Source organism: Symphalangus syndactylus, chromosome 14, assembly GCF_028878055.3.
Source record: "Symphalangus syndactylus isolate Jambi chromosome 14, NHGRI_mSymSyn1-v2.1_pri, whole genome shotgun sequence".
Lineage (NCBI taxonomy): Eukaryota > Metazoa > Chordata > Mammalia > Primates > Hylobatidae > Symphalangus > Symphalangus syndactylus.
Window position 1 is genome coordinate 35,818,985 of NC_072436.2, and position 19,871 is coordinate 35,838,855.

Genomic DNA, 19,871 nt, shown 5'->3' on the forward strand with positions numbered 1-19,871 from the left:
AAGAGGATAGAGCCCAGCAAGTGGCGCCTCCAGGCAAAGCAGCCCCTGCTGTCATTAATGTGTGTCACTGACACTGGATAATGACATCTGCAAAAGCCACCAACCCCTTTTTTGTTCTTTCAGACTTCCCTGGAAACACTCAACAAAGCCATCGCTGGATTCGTGGTGATGTCTGAAGAAATGGAAAAAGTGTATAACAGTTTCCTCAACAACCAGGTTCCCGCTCTGTGGTCCAACACAGCCTACCCATCCCTGAAGCCACTAGGATCGTGGGTCAAAGACCTTATCCTGAGGACCTCATTTGTGGATGTAAGAAAATTCCTTTCACTGGGTTTTGATGAATCTGATGGCATAGTTGGCCTAAGGTCCCTAGGAAGCACTGGCTAAAGATATCCACAGTCACTGATGGATAATCTGAGCCCAGAGAAAAAGAAATGTCCAGAATGGCATCACTTTAAAAGTCTTACACTGATTATAATATTGTTTGCCCTAGGCACTCATCCCCACCTTCCACTTTAATTCCAGGCATCCTTGGGGTTTCAGCTTTAATTCATGGGACCCCACAGTGAGGTATAGACCAACCAAGATGAGTCCAAATCCCAGATAACTTTGCTGCTGTCTCCCTCTCACATACCCCACAATAACCAGGCTCTGTGTCCACAGCCATCAGGCTGGCAGAACAGGAAGGGGAATGGGGCAGGCAGTGAAATGGGGGTGGTGACTAAATCAGGGCTGCTTTAGATTCTGCCTCCTGAGAAACTCTCCCCAAATAGGACTTTGCTTTAGAAAACAAACTCCATCCCAGAAATAACGTTTATTATGAGTATGTTTCTCCTTCAGTTGTGGCTCAAAAGAGGACAGCCTAAGTCCTACTGGATCTCCGGTTTCTTCTTTCCTCAAGGATTTCTAACAGGTACCAGCGCTTTCTAGAAAAACCCCATAGGAAAGGCCATGAGTTGTCATACACAGGGTTTTGAGGTGCTGGGGAAATGACATGGCTGCTAATGCTCTAGCAATGAGGCTATTGATCATAGGGCAATCTAAAAAGGTCCTGCTCTTCCTCACTTGTGGGGGGCAGAGGAAAGATGGCAGAGATAACAGATGTTTCCCAGCAACCTAATCCCTGCCCCTCTCAGGTTACATAAGTGCAGGCACTGCTGCCTCCATGAACACACAGAGTGTGCCTCAGTTGCCCATGTGACCCACGCTCAAGGGCATCAACTGCTGTCCACCTGCTCAGGCCCCAGCTGTGAGCAGCTCCCTTCCCTCTGAGAAATTCTCTTGATGTGCCTCCATCAGCTCTTGGGGAATCTGGCTAGAGAGCCTCAGAGGGGGCTAGAGCCTGTAAGCAACTCAATGCTAATTACCCAAGCCCTTCATCTCTCTCATTCTTAATACCTATTAAACAGCCCATATAAAACAAGCTGGGCAAAATCCTAAAGTTAGCGAGACTGGGCTCTGAAACTGCCTCACTGGTTTGTCTCCCTCATGGCAGGGCAATGCAGTGCACACTGGCCTTCCCTCCCTTCCCAACCAGGACCAGAGCTTGTCCATCCCTTGGGCCCTTACCTCCCAACATGACCCGCAGGCTTCCTGACCCTGTGAACTAACTCAGAGGAAGGTATTAAGAGTTGGGTCTTCTCTGTGGTGGGAAGGCTGTCTAATGCCAGGGCAGCCTGGTTTGGGTGAAGGGGAATAGTGCCTGGGGAGTAGCAGTGTTGTTTGAACGCAGCTTTCTGATTTTCATAATTACAGGAACTCTTCAAAATCATGCTCGAAAATACAGTTTGCCTATAAATGAGCTGAGTTTCAAATACAATGTAATTCCTGCCTATCGGGATCAAGCTGCAGTGATAGAAGCTGCCAAGACAGTGCAATTTGGACAAGAATTGCCCATGGACGTGGAGGTATTGTCCACTTGGCTGTTATGGCAAAGTAGCTTCTATCCCACTATCCTTGAAGATTTCAGACAACCTCCCATGCCCCACTCCCCCACCACCTCCCATTGGCAGGAGCAGGAAGGGCAGGGTAGTAATCACACCTCCAAGATAAGCTCCCCAATTGCAATGACCGGATGGGAACTGCCTAAACTAGTCTGATTTATAGAAATATTTTTAAAGCAATTTTTTTTATTTTTTAGCTACCGTTAGTAACCTTCTTCATCTTACAGAATCAATATAGCAAGAAGTTAAAAGCAAGGGTTTAAAAACTAGAGAAGCCTGAGTTTGAATTCTGACACTATCTTTCACCAGCTGTATGTGCTGGAGCAATTGTTAACATGTCTGCACCTCTTATTATTTTAAGATCCTTCTTGTCTTAAGAAGAGGGTGCCAACTTTCCCATGTCAGGAAAACTTGAGGCTCCAGGAAGGCAAAGCAACACCCACATAAAAGCCCCCACCGGAGCTTTCCAGGACCAGCCTGCCCTGGTCCGTGCTCAGCACACTCCATCTGCCACAGAGGCTGATTCTGACAGACAGAAGTTTACAGTGACCACCAGGGCTCTGTCCCTCCACCCCAGTTCACACCATGTCTCTGCTTGGGTCATGTGCGCTGAGCCATGACAATACCTTACAATCTCTGAGATCTGGGGAGACCTCAGACTGTCTAGCTGGCCTGTCTCCTGGCCCACCTAGCAAATGTCTGCCACCAACAGACCAGGAGACAGTCCAGTAGTGTGGTTTAAAGGAAACAGCCAGTGTCATGTGACCAGCACATATACTGTTCTAAACACAGGGTATGTGTTTAAACAGCTTTATCTCTGTTACAAACAGGCAAGACCACTGTCAGCCCATTTGCCACCTTGGCACAGCATAGGAAAAGGTGCTCCCTCTGGGTGATGCACAGATGGTGGACACCCAGTAGGTAGCAGGATAGTTTTCAGGCAAACCTACATAGACATATGTGCAGCCCCAAAACAGGAAGGCCCATCCTGCTGCACCCAAGAAACAGAAAGGTTAGGACACCAAAAAGCAAAGACTAGCTAAAAAGAATTTAGTTTACCATCCTTTTATTCACTATAAAATGCACTACGTATTACCAAACTGCTTAGTCCTCTGCCTGCAGACGTGAGGCTCCAATTATCCAAAGACCTGGGGCCAGAATTGGCCCCATCCACTCAGGGTTTGATGAAGGGTGACTCAGATGCCTACAATTGGCACAAAAAAAAAAAAAATGTGCACTGGTGGAGACATCCAATCACATCAAAGGACTCTGATGGGCAGAGTCTCTCACTCTCCCTCTTTCTTATTTAATACAAACATTTAAAAGTAAGCATAATTTTTTTAAAAAGGGAGAAAGAGCAAAAAGGAATGTTCCATGGGTACTCTGCAAATATTATTGCAGATATATAATCTGTCTTCTAGGAGGGCATCCAAATCCTTGAAAAACCTTGCTAAGAATAACAGACGATAATCTCAGTACTCCTCCACCTCCCATGAAAAGGGGAAAAGTCATGACATTATTATTACATTTTTTGCCTCTCAGAACCTCAGGATTGCCTCTCAAAGCCTCTAAAATGTGAATAATAACAGCAATGTATAGAGTGTTTTTTAGAATTACCTGGTGAGGATGTGGGACATAGGAAGTGACTCACACCTGCTGATCCCTTTTCCCCTCTCACTTTGAGACTTGTGGATATCTTTCAGTTGCCCTCTCCTGAGGATGGTGTTCTTGTTCATGGGCTGTTCATGGATGCTTCTCGATGGGATGATAAGGAGATGGTGATAGAAGACGCATTGCCTGGACAGATGAATCCAATGCTGCCTGTGGTGCATTTTGAACCACAACAAAATTATGAGCCAAGCCCAACACTTTACCACTCCCCACTTTATAAAACAGGAGCCCGGGCAGGAACACTCTCAACCACAGGTGAGGATGTTCTTAAGATTAGTTCAAATAATGACCAAATGCAATCTTCAATCAAAGTCCAAACACTAAGCTGTGATTGGCTCAAGATCTCCCTTGGGCCAATAAACTAGACTTAAAATGAAGCCGCCTATAACATACAAAATTCGTAAATGTAATTATAAATTCTATTTGTTCTGAGTGTAGATTAATACTATAGAATTAATTCTTGCTTCTATTAGAATCTAAGTAGTAGAAAATAGAGTTTAACAAGTAGAGACTTCCACTTTCAAAATGGTGGCCTGAATAGACACTAAAATCTGTCTTTTTCTCACCAAATCCATTTTTACTCATCATAAAAGAGATTTTAAAATAAATGAATAGGCCGGGCAAGGTGGCTCACCCCTTTAATCCCAGCACTTTGGGAGGCCCAGGCAGGTGTTCAAGACTAGCCTGACCAACATAGTGAAACCCTGTCTCTACTAAATATGAAAAATTAGCCAGGCGTCGTGGCGGGTGCCAGTATTCCCAACTACTTGGGAGGCTGAGGCAGGAGAGTCACTTGAACCTGGGAGGCAGAGGTTGCAGTGAGCCGAGATTGGGCCACTGCACTCCAGCCTAGGTAACGAGAGCGAAAACTCCATAATAAATAAATAAATAAATAAACAAACAAACAAATGAATAAATGGAAAGCCGTGATGTAAAACTCTCACAAGAACTAATAAAGTGACAGCTCACCCCCCATTCCAAGGAGTATTAATCTACTCATCAGGGATCTGACCCCCATCGCCCAAACACTTTCCATTAAGCCCCATCTCCAACACTGGGGATCAAATCTCAACATGAGATTTGGAGGGATCAAACATCCAAACTATAGAAGCCTGGCATAAAGAATTCTTACAAATCAGTAAAGAGAGGGGACCAACAACCTAACCTTATCTGAAACTGTGACAGAAACCCCATCTTGTACAAGGATCAAAAGAAACTCTTTTTCAGCTATTTAAAAGAGGGGTAGTCCTGTGTGGTAGTCATCAGTGGCCACTAATATCCCAAAAAAGAAAGACAATCAGACAGAATGTGCTTCCTGATAGAAGTACGTACTACCTAAGAAGTATTCTTGCCATAAAACTCAAACCTGCCAGCCTGGGCAAGATGGTGAGACCCTGTCTCTACAAAAAATACAAAAATTAGCAAGGTGTGGTGCACGCGCCTGTAGTCCCAGCTGCTTGGGAGACTGAGGCAGGAGGATCGCTTGAGTCCAGGAGTTCAAGTCTGCAGTTAGCCATAATCAAACCGCTGCACTCCAGCCTGGGCAAAAGAATGAGACCCTATCTCAAAAAAAAAAGGGAAAAAAACCTCAAACCTGAATGTAGTCACGCCTCTAGATCTAACCACCCCTTACAGGAAGAGAGGAATATATTTAAAATCACCACAGCAATATTGTCATCAAAATCCAGATTCTGGGAAACTTAACAGGACAAACAATCTGGTTGTTTCAACAAATGTATTACAAGGGGCGACAAAAGAAGCAGAAGGAAACCTTCCAATTGAAAGATTTAAGAGACACATCACTGTTGCGAGATATGAACTTCATTTGAATCCTGGTTATTAAGAAATTATTAGGCTGGGCGCAGTGGCTCATGCCTGTAATCCCAGCACTTTGGGAGGCCAAGGCAGGCAGATCATTTGAGGCCAGGAGTTTGAGACCAGCCTAGCAAACTGGTGAAATCCCGCCTCTACTAAAAATACAAAAATTAGCCAGGCATGGTGGTACGCACCTATAGTCCCAGGTACTAGCAAACTGGTGAAATCCCGCCTCTACTAAAAATACAAAAATTAGCCAGGCATGGTGGTACGCACCTATAGTCCCAGGTACTCAAGAGGCTGAGGTGGGAGAATCACTTGAACCCAGGAGGGCAGAGCTTGCAGCGAGCTGAGATCACGCCACTGCACTCCAGCCTGGGTGATAGAGTGAGACCCTGTCTTGAAAAAAAAAAAGTTCTATGAAGTCTAAGCTGGACAAGTCCTAAAGAATTATTTGTTCTAAAATCTTCATTTTATAGAGCATAAAAAAGTCCCATAAAGGACTATTTGTCCAGCATCTTTAGGGGCAGTCAGGCCTGGAACCCAGATATCTTGACTCTTTGTAGCCTCTCTCTTTGTATGAGGAAGTTATTCTCTAAGTAACAACCCTTTTTTTCCTATATCCTTAATTAGGACATTCAACCAACTTCGTGGTAACCGTCCTCTTACCCTCCAAGCGGTCCAAAGACTACTGGATTGCCAAGGGATCAGCTTTGCTCTGCCAGCTGAGTGAATGAAAAGGTGCCACCTCAGCACTGATAAAGAACCAGGCCAGAGATCTTTCCTAATGGGGGCAAAAGGTTTGAATAATTTATATGTGAGCAAAACGGTGTTAATTCTGATTTGACTTAGAGGTATTAAGTGTGACTTTTATTTCTCTTATGACCTTAAAACAAAGTGTTTGAGTTCTTTCTGTTGGCAATCCAAGCTCTGCTGTAGAAGCAGTGGATTCAACACCCACCTGTTAAGCCTGCTCCCCTACCCTCAGTGAGAGGCAGCTTCCCATCAGTTACTTTCTGGGACCCCCAGGAAGAGTCAGGACTCAGCATTCGCTTCCCCTCACAGGCTCCTTTCCTCTTCACCCTGATATGAAAAGGCCCCAGATGCTTCCATTTCTAGATGAGATTAAGGCTCTCAGAGTCCAGTGCATGGGAGGCTGATGCAGTGAGCACAACTGGTAGAGCAAATGAGCAGGATAATAAGTTGGCCTATGATGTCAGTTCCCTGTTCTACGGGGCTGCATCACAATCCTTGGAAGAGCCTGTGCTTTCACAAAAGGGTAGGCCAATCCTGCCCAAGTACGGAGGATTTTCCCCTTCCACTTTAGGATGAATCTGTGTGAAAACTAACCAAGTCCCAGCCAGGTGCATTTGAGCCTCTGCCACCTCAAAAGCAGAGGTTGGTGGGTCAGTTCTCAAATGGAGCAGCCACTGTGACAAACCATCTTGTGTCAGTCCTGCCAATAATGGTCTGCCTGCTTCCTCGGCCATAATGTGACCCAAGAAACAAGGAAATCACCCAGCTAGGATTGAGCCCTTGGTGGGAGCCACACCACCCTCTTACAAAGAATTGGAGGAACAGAGTCAGCCACAGTGATCCTACCCTCCCAGTTTATCTCTGCCTCCCCACTTCATCCCCATACCTATCGAAGAGCAGACTCAAGTCGCAGAGAAGCAGGGAACACCACTTTTACCAGAAATCAGTGCACAAATCAGAAACTACTCTTGGTGTTTCAAGCAGAAATAGGTACTAACATGGTCACAGGAACGGCAGCCACTGCAGAAGTCAAAGAGTTGATATCAGGCATCACAGCATCTGTTCTCCAAGGTGGGAACCCTGAAGGAAAAATTGTGCCAGCCTCACAGCTACTCCACGCTGAAGCAGGGGAATAGAAGGGGCTGCAGAGACTGGCCACTGCACAAACTTGTGTCTGCTAAAACCAGCACATAACCACGCCCCCTGCTCCAGAAAAATTCCCCTCTGCCCACTTTTGTTTTCCAAATATCCCATGAGTGTATCTCATTAGGAGAATCGAACATAGCAGCAAGGGGATTTGGGAGTTTTTGCCCGCCTGCCCCTACAATACAGGTGGTGCAGAATGGAACCAAAGTGGTGGACATGGGTCCTGAGTGCCGTCACACCACTGTTTCAGTAAGGCCACTGAGATCTTCTGGGCCCTGGAAATAACTGAACATGAACCCACAAAAGCCTCAGAAAAGGAAGGGAAGCCAGAGCTACAAACCCAGGCAATCAGCCTTACCCTAAGCCAGATTAGGGGACAAATACAACTACTTCTTATTGACCCCACCCAAGTCCTGGACAGACCTTCTACCCAGGGTTTTTGTGGGCTACTCAGAGGCCCAGGACCACATAGGACACTTGCCACAGGTGGGAGACCCTGATCTGGAACCATGGTGGTTAGGGGAGGGAGATCACCGGGGCAGGGTTAAAAGCTCCCATTTCAGATTCAACTGGGGAAGTTCTACTCTTACCCATTTTATAGAGAGAGTCCCAATAAGATTTGTATTTAGAAAAGACATTGACAATCAACATGTAAATAATAAATAACAAAATGGGGATTGGGGGTAGTTTAAAAACCACTTTCTTGCATAGCACCTCTGACAAAGCCTAACCACGTCCCCCACCCCCCACCCAGCCTCCAGCATGTCAGTGAGACACACACGTTATACAAAATAAAAGCATCTCTCAGGGCACAGGGAGCACCCTATTCACCAGAGCTTGAATAGAGAGGTGCAGACCACAAGTTCCATGGCCCACTGACTCCCCTGCATCCAGAACCAAGAGTGACACAAAGAAAGGGAGCAGAAAGAAGAAAGGGTCAGGATAAAAAGCCAGGGCCTGAAGGGATCAGAGCTGCAGCTGAGAAGTGCAGGGCTTAGGGGGAGGCAGTGAAAGGATTCAGAGGGCGTAAGAGAAGAAGTTGTCTGCCTGATATATATATACATCATGAATAAAAATCTACACAAAAAAAGGTATTTTCATACAACTCATTTATAATTTATTTTCACACAACTCATTAAGTTACAAAACTGGACACCTCCCCCCAAAGTTGGATAACCCAAAGTCATATTCCTTGGAAAGAAGAATCAACACTGGGCTTCTTTTTCAGGAGAAGTCTCTTCTCCTGGATTGGGCCCAACAAGGCTAGACCAGAATGTGGAGTACAGGAATGGCCATTCTTCAAGTCCAAGGAGTCAGGCGCTTGGTGCTTCCAGTCGTTACAGGAGGGATGTCTCTGTTTGGACAGCCAACAACAGCACCCAGAACACAGGAGTCCAGAGAAACAGGCAGGCACTGCTGGCCACCATCTGGCTGTGGTGGGAATGCCCATGGTGAGAGAGCTGCAGTTCAGTGGAGACATGCCTGTCCAGGACAGGGACCTGGAGTTGCGGGACCATGTCACTAGGAGGCAAAGAGAAAGACAGAGTCTGAAGTCACAGCAGAAACCACTGCACACGCCAAGGCCCCCAAATGCCCACACAGCTTCTCTTCATCTCCCCTCCTTATAGACAGGAATGGGTATTAGTATATTAATAGGCTTCCTATATCTCTGGCTCTCTTTCATGTCTTTGGCCACTGCTACCAGAAAACCAAATGGCAGAGGATATTAAGACCAGCAGACTGGCTAACTGTCCCTGGCTATTTGGTTCTTTGTTCAAAGATTAGTAAAAGTCTTCGTATAAGGCCCAATTCAAAGTTTGCTAACATTAGTCTCTGGGCAATCTTAGGCAGGGATCCTCCTCACTGGCCACCACAGAGGCAGAGCCAGACCATGCAGATTCCTCCCTGGGTCTCTGCCTCTCTCATCTGCCCAAGTCCAGGCCTGATGTGCACAGCATATAGGCATACCAGGTCAAGACAGTTCAAGCTGAGGGGCTCATTACCTCAGGCTTACCCAGATCTTTCAACTCAGCTGAGGTATAACGTGCCCAACCCCTTGGTCACCAATGGCCTTGTTTGAAAAAGTACTAAACAGGTCAATTTATTCCTCTGTCAATGGAGGATGGTTCAAGAGTCACCCTGGGACATGAACACCATCAGAAGCTGTCCCCATTCTCCATGTCCCATCTAGCTGCCAGCTTCTGTCCATTTAAAATGCAAATCACACAGCATATCACATGTCGGCTTCAAACCTTCAACCAGACACGGGCCCTGCCTTCATGGAACTTGCTGTCTGGTGAGGAAGATGGGATTTTTGAATAGATAATCTGCAGTGGAAGTGTAAGGTGCTGTGGGTGTGTGTGTTTGTGGTGCATGCATATGTGTGTGTGTGTTGGAGGTTACTACTTAGGGTCAGAGGTCAGGAAAGTCTTCCCTTGAGGAAGCATCCTTTTGGCTTATACTAAGTAGAAGCCAAAGTGGAACCTTGTGAATAGAGCTTCTGAGTCTGGATCAGTAGACGCAGGGATTCAGTGCCTGTACAGGTGCTTAATAAATGTAGAATGAATGAGTGAGTGAGTGAACAACTGAATAGGGAAGGAGAAGCTTAGTATAAGCCAAAAGGATGCTTCCTCAAGGGAAGACTTTCCTGACCTCTGACCCTAAGTAGTAACCTCCAACACACACACACATATGCATGCACCACAAACACACACACCCACAGCACCTTACACTTCCACTGCAGATTATCTATTCAAAAATCCCATCTTCCTCACCAGACTGCAAGTTCCATGAAGGCAGGGCCCGTGTCTGGTTGGCCCCACACACATAGCATCCAACACAACAGCAGGCACAAAGGAGGAACTCAATAAGGCTGAGATTAATTTAACTGGATTCCTGCTCCCAGCCTCTCTGGGGTAGTTCTTCCAGAAGCCTTGTGCCCTGCAGACTCAGGCTCGCCTATCCACCTCTGGTCTACTCCCCAGCCATCTCTGAGACTACATTCGGTGTAGGGTCATGACCCTTCCCTAACAATGTGGGGGTTAAACATGCCCATTCCTACAGAGCTGCTTCCATCTCTGCAAATCTATGACATTCTCCCTAAATCTGCCATGGAGAAAGATCTGAAATATCTAGTTCTTTGCAATCTTTCCAGATGCCTTCCATTTTTAACAGACTCATCCTACCCCAAAACTTGTTCTTTAACAAGCATAAACATGTTGCCCTTGCCCTGGCTTGAAGCGACTATCTTAAATCTGGATTCGCTTCTGTCCAAGGTTGCTCCATGAGGGGGGCTCCCATTGCAACCAGTGTGAGGGGCATTCCTGGGTCCGCTCACTAGGGTCAAGGTGGATGTCAACCCGACCCAGCCTACTCGCCTGACCTCTCCTCCAGGTGGACCCACAGATCCCTGAAATGGCGGCGTCGCTGCTTCCGCTGTTGCCGCCTCCACTTCTTCCGTAACTTCTGCTCGGCCTCACTGGGCCGGTCAGCACTTCCAGGCCGGGACACAAGGGGCGGCAGCGTTGAGTGCACTGAGGATACGGCTTCTGGTGCCGGTACTTCCAGGGTAGGGACTTTTGGAGCAAAGATCGTGGACGGAGTGGGCCGTGTGGAGGTCTTTTTACTCTTCCTTCTGTACACAAGTGGAAGGAGAAGGTATTTGGAGGAGGGTCACACAGGATGGCGCCCTCCCCAGCTCTCTTACACCTCAGGGTTTCACGACAACGGCAGATAACCTGAAAGTTCAAGCTGGCCAGGAAGGGCAGAAATTACCCAGTTCTTCAAATTACCTTGGGAATTTATCTCTTTGACGCCTTTTTTTTCCTCTCAGATATCCTCACCCTACCTTCTCCAAATCCCCTAGTCCTGGGGAGAAAGATCTAAGATTTTTAAACTATTACATGTACAGTAATTATTGTAGTTTCCCAACAATGAACAGGTCAGCACTGTCTAGAAAGACACTGACAATTATAGCTTTTTTTTTTTTTTTGAGACCGGGTTTCCCTCAGTAGCTCAGGCTGGAGTGCAGTGGCCCAATCATAGCTCACTGTAACCTCAAACTCCTGGGCTCAAGTGATTCTCCCACCTCAGCCTCCCAAATACAGGCAAATGTCACCAATCTGACTAGTGAACAGTAAAGCTTTTAAAGACAGATGGAAAATGTTTAAATGCCATTTGCTTAAAACCACTGAAGTAGCTCTTAACCCTCTTAACCCTTTCTGTACCTTCATGAGGGCTTTATTTAGGAAGAGGCTCTCAGGGCTGTCTTCTAACCACTTAATCGCGGATTTGTCCTTAAATCATCTTTCCCAAAGACAGATTTTAACAACTAATGGGAAACTCAGACTTACTTCTAGTTTTCCCCTAAAGGTGACTATAGTCACCAAATACTTCTTTGAGTGAAGAAATAAGCTACTAGAAGGACCAAGTTTCTTCCAACAACAGAACTTTTGTCGAGGGTTTGGTGAAGGGGATGGGGGAGCAGAAAGAGAAGAATTCTACTAGATGTCAATCCCATTGTCTCCTGATGTAGGTAGGTAGTGAGAGTCCTGAAACTCACATCTGCCTGAGGAAGGGGAGCAGTGGATGTGCCATGTCTAGGGCTTTCCTCGTCCAATGATGTAGGTGCCACTGACCGGCACATGTAAGAACTCAATTACTCAGCCTTGAGGAACCATCTACCTTACCAGAGGGGGCCCCAATTCTGAGCCACAACATGGCAGAACCTGAGAATTCAGTTAGTATTAATGGCCTTGTGTGAGGAAGGGAGGAGGTATACAAGAAGGAAAGCAAGAAAGGGAAAGACTTATATTGGGCAAAAAAGATGAAAGAAGGGAATTCCCAAAATGGCAAAGGATTAAAAAAGGCCCCTACTCTGAACCTGACACTAAGGACCCCAGAAACATAAATTCATAGCTAGAAGGTTCCTGGAGGACAGGGCTTAATATATTATTACTGTCTCCTGAGCTCAGTACAATGCCTGGTACATAACTGTGAGGCCACTTAAATGAACCCTTTCATTGTTACAACAAAGAAACTAGAGCCTAGAAAGGGAATGTGCCTCCATCACGGCTCTCTCGGATTCAGGTGGCCTCCTAGGGCAGGGGTCCCCAGCCCCCAAGCCATGAACTAGCACTAGTCTGTGGCCTGTTAGGAACGGGGCCACACAGCAGGATGTGAGCGGCAGGCAAGCAACCATATTACCACCTGAACTCCACATCCTCTCAGATTAGCAGGGACATCAGATTCTCATAGGATCGCAAACCCTGTTGTGAATTGTGTGTCCTAGGGATCTCGGTTGCACACTCCTTATGAGAATCTAACTGCCTGATGATATGAGGCGGAACAGTTTCATCCCAAAACCATCCCCCGCTCCCCGATCCGTGGAAAAATTTTCTTCCACAAAATTAGTCCCTGGTGCCAAAAATGTTGGGGGCCACTGTCTTAGAGGGTTCAAGAGCAGATGGTCAGGTAGCTCCATGCCCATCAAGCCCTCTGCCCATGGCAGAGACTATGTCTTGACCTCCATCTGACCCAAACAGGTCCTGGTACATGGTAGGCACTCAAGCAAAGTCTGTTGCTTTGATTTAGCAAGGAACATGGTCTCTAACTCACTAGGGCTGGGTTCTATGGTTTGAAGCAGTGGGTCCTCACAGTGAGACAAATCATAGCTTTGTTTCTGTTCAACTCACAACAAACAAAGACCTCACCCCAGAAACTCCAGGTAGCCAAGGCCAGGGCTTAAGAGCCAAGTTAATAGCCCTGGGTGGGGGTTGGAGAGTAGGGATCAGGAAGAAATTAGCTTTACTCTTCCTGGTTTTTATCTCCCTTATATTTGTGAGTTAAGGAGTCCTGAGAAATCATAACACCTACTTTACAATTGAGGAAACTGAAGACCAGGGGGAGGAAACTGACCTGCACAAGGTTCCAAGAAGGATTCTGTGCCGTCTTTTTTTTTTTTTTGAGACAGAGTCTTGCTCTGTCCCCCAGGATGGAGTGCAGTGGCATGATCTTGGCTCACTGCAACCTCCGCCTCCCAGGTTTAAGAAATTATCTGCCTCAGTCTCCCAAATAGCTGGGATTACAGGCACGTGCCACCACGCCCAGATAGTTTTTTTGTATTTTTAGTAGAGACAAGGTTTCACCATCTTGGCCAGGCTGGTCTTGAACTCCTGACCCCATGATCCACCCGCCTCGGCCTCCCAAAGTGCTGGGATTATAGGCGTGAGCCACCACGCCTGGCCAATTCTTTGCCATTTTTAAGTAACATTCATTGTTGAGATTTTTTTCAGGTCATAAAGCTAATCCATTCTCATTGTAGAAAATAAGAGAGTATAAATTAGTGTCACTGTAATCTCTAGGGAGATCCTACAGACAAATGCTCACATGGGCTCAGACAGGGGTTTAAGGGTCCCTGGATCAATACAGGTGGCTTCTCTTCTGTCTCAAATAGAAAATCCCAGCTGCTGAACACACCCAATCCATCATAGAGCCTCTGGACTGGATCCCATCACAGGCTCAAGATCTAGATTATCATGTTTTGACCCACCTGGATTCTCACAGTTTAGCTAAACTTCTACCTACAAAGGCTAAGCCCATGGTCATTTTGGCTACAATACAGGGCTACCCCCTTGTGCTGATAGCTTATTTGCCCCCTACCTGCATTTCACTCAGCCTCCTCACTTCATGGAAGTCTCCAAGAAAGAAACACGCTGGTTGACAAGGAAAAGACTCCAGGCTTGGAGCCTTAGACAAGATAATTGACCTTTCTGAGCCTCTGCCCCTTGTATAAAATTAACCTATCCTACCTCGTTGCTGTGAGGATTAAAACAGCCCAAGCACCATGTTTCACACAGTGCGGAGCACACAGTAGATCCTTACTTCAGGTGCATCCCCCTTTCTTCCCGTCTTCTGAGAATGAGTGAAGCTGTATAAACCCTAGCAGGGCTGACTAGAACCTTAGAGCACCCCACTGTGTAACCAAATGGACATCTGCCAGATCCCCAAAGATGTCCATGACCTAGCCCCTAGAAGCTCTGAACACATTACCTTACACGGTAAAAGGAACTTTGCAGGTGTGATTAAGTTAAGGACCTTAAGATGAGGAGAGTAGCCCAGGTTATCCAGGGGTGCCCAATCTAATCACACGGGCCCTTAAAAGCAGAGAACCCTCTGTAGTCAGAGGGGGATATGACTATGGAAGAATGGTTATAGAGATGCAACATTGCTGGCTTTGAAGATGGAAGGCTCCACAAGCCAAGGAATGTGGGCAGCCTCTAGAAGCTGGGAAGAAAACAGATTATCTAGAGGCTCCAGAAGGGAATGCAGCCCGGCCCACACCTTAATTTCAGCCAGTGAGACCTGTGTCAGACTTCTGATCTCCAGAACTATAAAACAATGTATCTGTGTTGTTCTAAGCCATTGAGTTTGTGATAATTTGTTATATCAGCAATAGAAAACTAACATAGTAGTCATTATCCCAGGGGGAGGAGGGAGGAACTGGCTAAGTCCTCTGCAGATTAGCCCAACAGGAACCCCATCTCTTTCTCTTCTCTGTTCTAAGAACAGCAGGCTCACATTCAAGAGCATTTCCTGTGTTTTCCAGCCTGCTGACGGGTGGAGAGTGGCAGCTGCTAGTTGCCCTCCCCACACCCCAACATGCACACCCATCTCTGTCTCCCCAATACTGGCCTACCCCAAGACTAAGGGAGCTGGCAGGGCCTTAAGTAAGCTAGATCATCACTTAACAGCCCTCATGTCCCCAGCCACACCAGCCTGCCCTGGATTCACGTTCCACATGACCAGAATCATCCCTTAAAGACTACCATATGGCTGCCGAGGAGGGGAAGAAGGAAACAGGTATCCCTCCACTGCCCTGGTCCTCCTTGTCAGCCCCTCTTTGTGGGCATTCTCCCCCACCCATTTCCCTGGGCCCTTAGCCTCCCGGGACCCTGTCCCTTCTTCCAGAACAGGAGTTCCTTTGGAGACCTCATCCTCCCTCATGGCTTCACCTGGGACCACTGTATGCACGTTCACCCCTAAAACCTCTCAGGTCCCCCACTGGCTGAATAAATGAATGCATGTGAGCAGTACCGGCAATGATATTAACACATAATCAATCCTATTTGAGATCCCATCATGTGCCAGATGCCAGGATAGGTACTCCTGGAAATCCAGTTTTGAAAATTAGATCCTTGTCCAGAAGGCTCTAAAAGAAAGAGAGAGCTCTTGCACAAACCATAGGTTCCTTGGGGTCATGCACAGGATGAACCCAGGCTGGAGCAATGGAGGAAAATGTGGCAATTGTGCTGGATCTCACAGATTCTAATAGAGAGAACTGGGGGTAGTGTGGGTAGGGAAAAAATCTCTGGCAGGAGAAACTGCATGAACAAAGACATAGAGGCTAGGATGTAAAAGGTGGGAGAAGAAAGGGTAGAAAGAAAAGGTTTGGGAGGTGGAGGGGTCTGCGCTATTTCCTGGTCCTGGTTAATAGTGTGGCCTTTCACGGTTTCTTCGTTAGTAAATGAGAAGGAACACTTCCCTTGCAGGCTGGTTTTGAGAATTAACAGAGAGCCCACATAAACCTGGCTACCACCTGATGATCCACCAATAAATGCTCTTTTTCTCCCCGGGGAAGTGAGAACACTGGTTCTCAGCCTTCACTGGGCATCGGAATCTCCTGGAGAGCTTCTAAAAAGATGGATTCCTGACCTTCCTTTCCCCAAGGGCAGGTGTCAGGGTTAGAGGCAGAATTAGGGAGCCTGGGAACAACCAGCAACACACACACACACACACACACCACACACACCACACATACCACACACACTACACACACAAAAAACACATGTACCACACACACCACACATACCACAACACACACCCCACACATACACAACACACACATCAGACATGCACCACACACACCCCACACACATACACAATACACACACACACCACACATACCATACACACCACACATACCACACTATACACACACAACACACATATCACACACACCACACATACCACAACACAACGCACACCCCACATGTACACCACACACACCAGACATGCAGCACACATACCCCACACACATACACACAACACACACACCAAACATGCACCACACACATGCACAATACCCACACACGCACACACCAGACATGTTCCACACACATCCACACTACACACATCACACACACCCCTCACACACAGGTACCAAACAACACACACACCAGACATGCACCACACACGCACCATACACATGCACACTACACACACACACACACCCCACACATATTCCACACTAGATACACACCACACAAACCCTACACACAAACATCATACACACACAACACACCCCTCACACACACCACACACCAGACACAGACCAGACACACACAAACACAAACATCACATACTCCACACACATTACACCACACACACGCACACACTCCCCAGGTAGGGCCCTCTCCAGCACCCTAAGGACAGTGCGTTGAACCCCAGCCCAGTCAGCCCAGCAGAAAGAGCTGAGAAGGGACCAGAGGCCAGTGAGGGAGGAAAGACCCGCAGTCCTGCAGGGCACAGAGAACCCCTAAGGGCTGGCTCCTCCAGATCTGAAGAACAGGAAGGAGAGAGGCAGGAGACTGCAGCAAAGCTGACTCAGGCAGGGGCGGGATCCTCCTGGTCAAGGGGAGGAGAGGAGGGCTCCTCAGACGGGGGAAGTAGCGTCAGTAAAGGTGGAGAGGTAGGGACAGGATGGAGGCTCTTCTGAAGCAAGCAGCAGATCCGTGCTGGAAGGGTAGGGTCTGAGTGCCAAGACCTCCCTGTGAAGCCAATGACCTTGAAAAATAACAACATGAAACCAGGGAGAGTTTGAATACGGAACACTGGAAAGAATAGTCCCACAGAAGGGCGAAGAGTGAACCAGAGGGAGAAGGGCCTGGAAGGGGGCGGTGGCCATGGAAATGGAGAAGGACAAATCCCAACAAGTCTTTACTGGAGGAAGCCAAAAGCCTGGTGGAGGAGGGAAATGAGCAGTCTCACATCAGCGCTTCTGTAAACTAGAAAGTGCTCTGTGAAGGGCGGTCAGTATTGACATACTGAATACAGGGCATGAAGAGAGGTGGGGATAAGAGAAGTCCAGGATGTATCCAGGATTTCCCACCTGGAGGGAGACTGGAAAAATCATGGCTTCTGCCAGGCAGGAGCCTCTGGGGTGAGGGGAAACAGGGAGACAAGGTGCAGTGAAGGGGGGCCTTCTGAGGAGAAAGAGGGCAGCTGGAGATGGGCGGCCTTCGGGCAGACACAACTGCTGGATCCTCTGCCAGGGGATGGGTATTTGCATCCTGGAGCACTCTTGCTACAGCTGAGACCTCTGCCAGGAGAGGGGGCTGCTGACCACAGATTGGGAGGGAGTGGGGGCCAGAGGAATGGAGGGGATATTAGGGGCTGATGGGTGCCCCCCACATTCACATGTTGAAGCCCCATCCCCAGTACCTCAGAATGTGACCATTTGGAGTTAGGGCCTTTAAAGAGGTGATTCAGTTAACATGAGGGCCCTAGTCCAATAGGACTAGGGTCCTTACTAGAAGAGAGGTCAGGGATGCTCACTTACAGGAAAAAAATGCCATCTACAAGCCAAACAAAGAGGTCCCAAGAGAAACCAGTCCCGTTGACACCTTGATCTGGGACTTCCAGCCTCCAGAACTGTGAGAAATGCATTTCTGTTGATTAAATCACTCAGTCTGTGGTTGTTGTTATGACAGCCCAAGCAGACTACTACAGGGGAAGGGGAAGGACACCTGGGGCCCACCAGGATGGACGACCAGTTGGGAGGCCAGTGGGTGGACGGCATTGCTGAGGGCTGGGGGCTGGGCCTCCTGAGTTCTTTACAGAAAGGTCTGCAGGGGCAGAGGGCAGTTTGGCCAAAAAAAAAAAAAAAAGAGAGAGAGAAAGAGAGAAATAAATCTAGGGAGGAGGAAACAGCTCAGAGAAAAGGTGCTTTCTCCTGCCCCTGAGAAGGGCGAGACATGCACTCCCTGCACCCCTAATCCCTCTGGCCTATTTACCACTGTCATGGCCCAATTCTGCCTCCCGAAAACTTCCAAAACACCTAGGGCAAAGGACACTGGGCATTAAGCCTAATTATTCCTCCTTTCCCCTACCCCTCAACCCCTGGGCAACCTTCCCTTCACCTTCCCCCACTCGCCAACCACCACTGAGGAAAAGGCCAGTGTGGCCCCTGCAGCCCAAAGTGTCCATCCTGCCAACCACATCTGACACAGCCCCAGCCACACAGAGCCAGCTGAGCTGGTGCCAAATGTCCATGTAAGGTCAAGTGTGGGGAAATGACCAGGCAGGGGTTCTCTGGAGCTCCTCAAGATAGCAGCCCACCCTGCTGCCCAGGCAGCCCCATGAGGGTCTCAGCTCCCCAGCCAAGATAGAAGCACAGGACGGTTACCTGTGGATGGGTCGTCCAGCAGGGGTGTGTTCTACCTCATAGCCTTCATGCCGCAAAACATCCAGCACTGTGTTGTTGCCCATGAAATGACCTGCAGTGAGAAAAACAACCTGAAATGCTGCAGCTCTCAGGACCACCAAACATACTCCCCAAACGCACACCCTAGAACCAAGCAATTACCCTGCCAAGCCCCCTGCCTGTCCGGCACAGTACAGTTCCAGAGAGCTTCTGGAATCAGGCCTGCCAACAGTCCCACAAGGCAGGCACGGCAGCATCAGTAGCATTTCAGAGACAATGACACTGAAGATCAGAACAATGCAGCAGGTCACCTGAAGTCACAAAGCTAAGGGGAGAGCCTGGACATCAAACTGCAACCTGGTAAGACCTCCCAGAAGAGGCAATATGTGAGCAGGATCCTGAAAGGTGAGGACACTGGCCTGGAGAAAATACAAGAATTCAGGCTGGGCACAGTGGCTCACACCTGTAATCCCAGCACTTTGGGAGGCCAAGGCGGGTGGATCACCTGAAGTCAGGAGTTCAAGACCCACCTGGCCAACATGGTTAAACCCCATCTCTACTAAAAATACAAAAATTAGCCGGGCATGGTGGCAGGCGCCTGTAATCCCAGCTACTCGAGAGGCTGAGGCAGGAGAATCACTTGAACCCGGGAGGCAGAGGTTGCAGTGAGCTGAGATAGCGCCACTGCACTCCAGCCTGGGTGACAGAGCGAGACTCTGTCTCAATTAAAAAAAAGGGGGGGGACAGGAATTCCCAACTACAGGATGGAATGCAATTGTGCTCTCTGAGAAAACAGGGAGGCTGGTGGGACCGAAGGAATAGCTACTTCCCAATCACCACTTTCTAGAAAAAGTAAAGGCAATCTAATCTAAGCTCTGTCCTTCTTGGAGGTTTCTGCATAGGACAAACCCACTGTAGTCTCAGGAGTCACAACCAGGGAACCCTGGGAGCCTGTGGCAGTACAGCAAATAGGCCCCGAGAAGGAAGCAGAAGGCCCATGGTTCCTGCTTTCATTTTCACCCTCATGCATCAAAGGGGGTGTTCATGGGTCAGCAGGG

The 19,871-nt window shown here is 47.9% G+C and overlaps 2 protein-coding genes across 11 annotated transcripts in view; one reads left to right on the top strand and one right to left on the bottom strand.

The window, feature by feature from the left end:
- DNAH6 (dynein axonemal heavy chain 6) overlaps nt 1-6,286 on the top strand; it is a 350,848-nt gene extending 344,562 nt beyond the window's left edge. For all 8 annotated transcript variants that reach the window (XM_055243630.2, XM_055243632.2, XM_063617550.1 and 5 more), the window contains 5 exons: nt 124-309; nt 841-913; nt 1,756-1,907; nt 3,647-3,869; nt 6,063-6,286. In XM_055243630.2, the coding sequence (XP_055099605.1) occupies nt 124-309; nt 841-913; nt 1,756-1,907; nt 3,647-3,869; nt 6,063-6,166 (738 nt within the window). In that variant the 3' untranslated portion in view covers nt 6,167-6,286. The remainder of the gene's footprint in view (nt 1-123; nt 310-840; nt 914-1,755; nt 1,908-3,646; nt 3,870-6,062) is intronic.
- Nucleotides 6,287-8,425: 2,139 nt separating this feature from the next.
- Nucleotides 8,426-19,871, bottom strand: part of TRABD2A (TraB domain containing 2A) — a 59,645-nt gene continuing 48,199 nt past the window's right edge. For all 3 annotated transcript variants that reach the window (XM_055243635.2, XM_055243636.2, XM_063617583.1), the window contains 3 exons: nt 18,796-18,886; nt 10,714-10,965; nt 8,426-8,852 (listed from right to left, as the gene is read on the bottom strand). In XM_055243635.2, the coding sequence (XP_055099610.1) occupies nt 8,669-8,852; nt 10,714-10,965; nt 18,796-18,886 (527 nt within the window). In that variant the 3' untranslated portion in view covers nt 8,426-8,668. The remainder of the gene's footprint in view (nt 8,853-10,713; nt 10,966-18,795; nt 18,887-19,871) is intronic.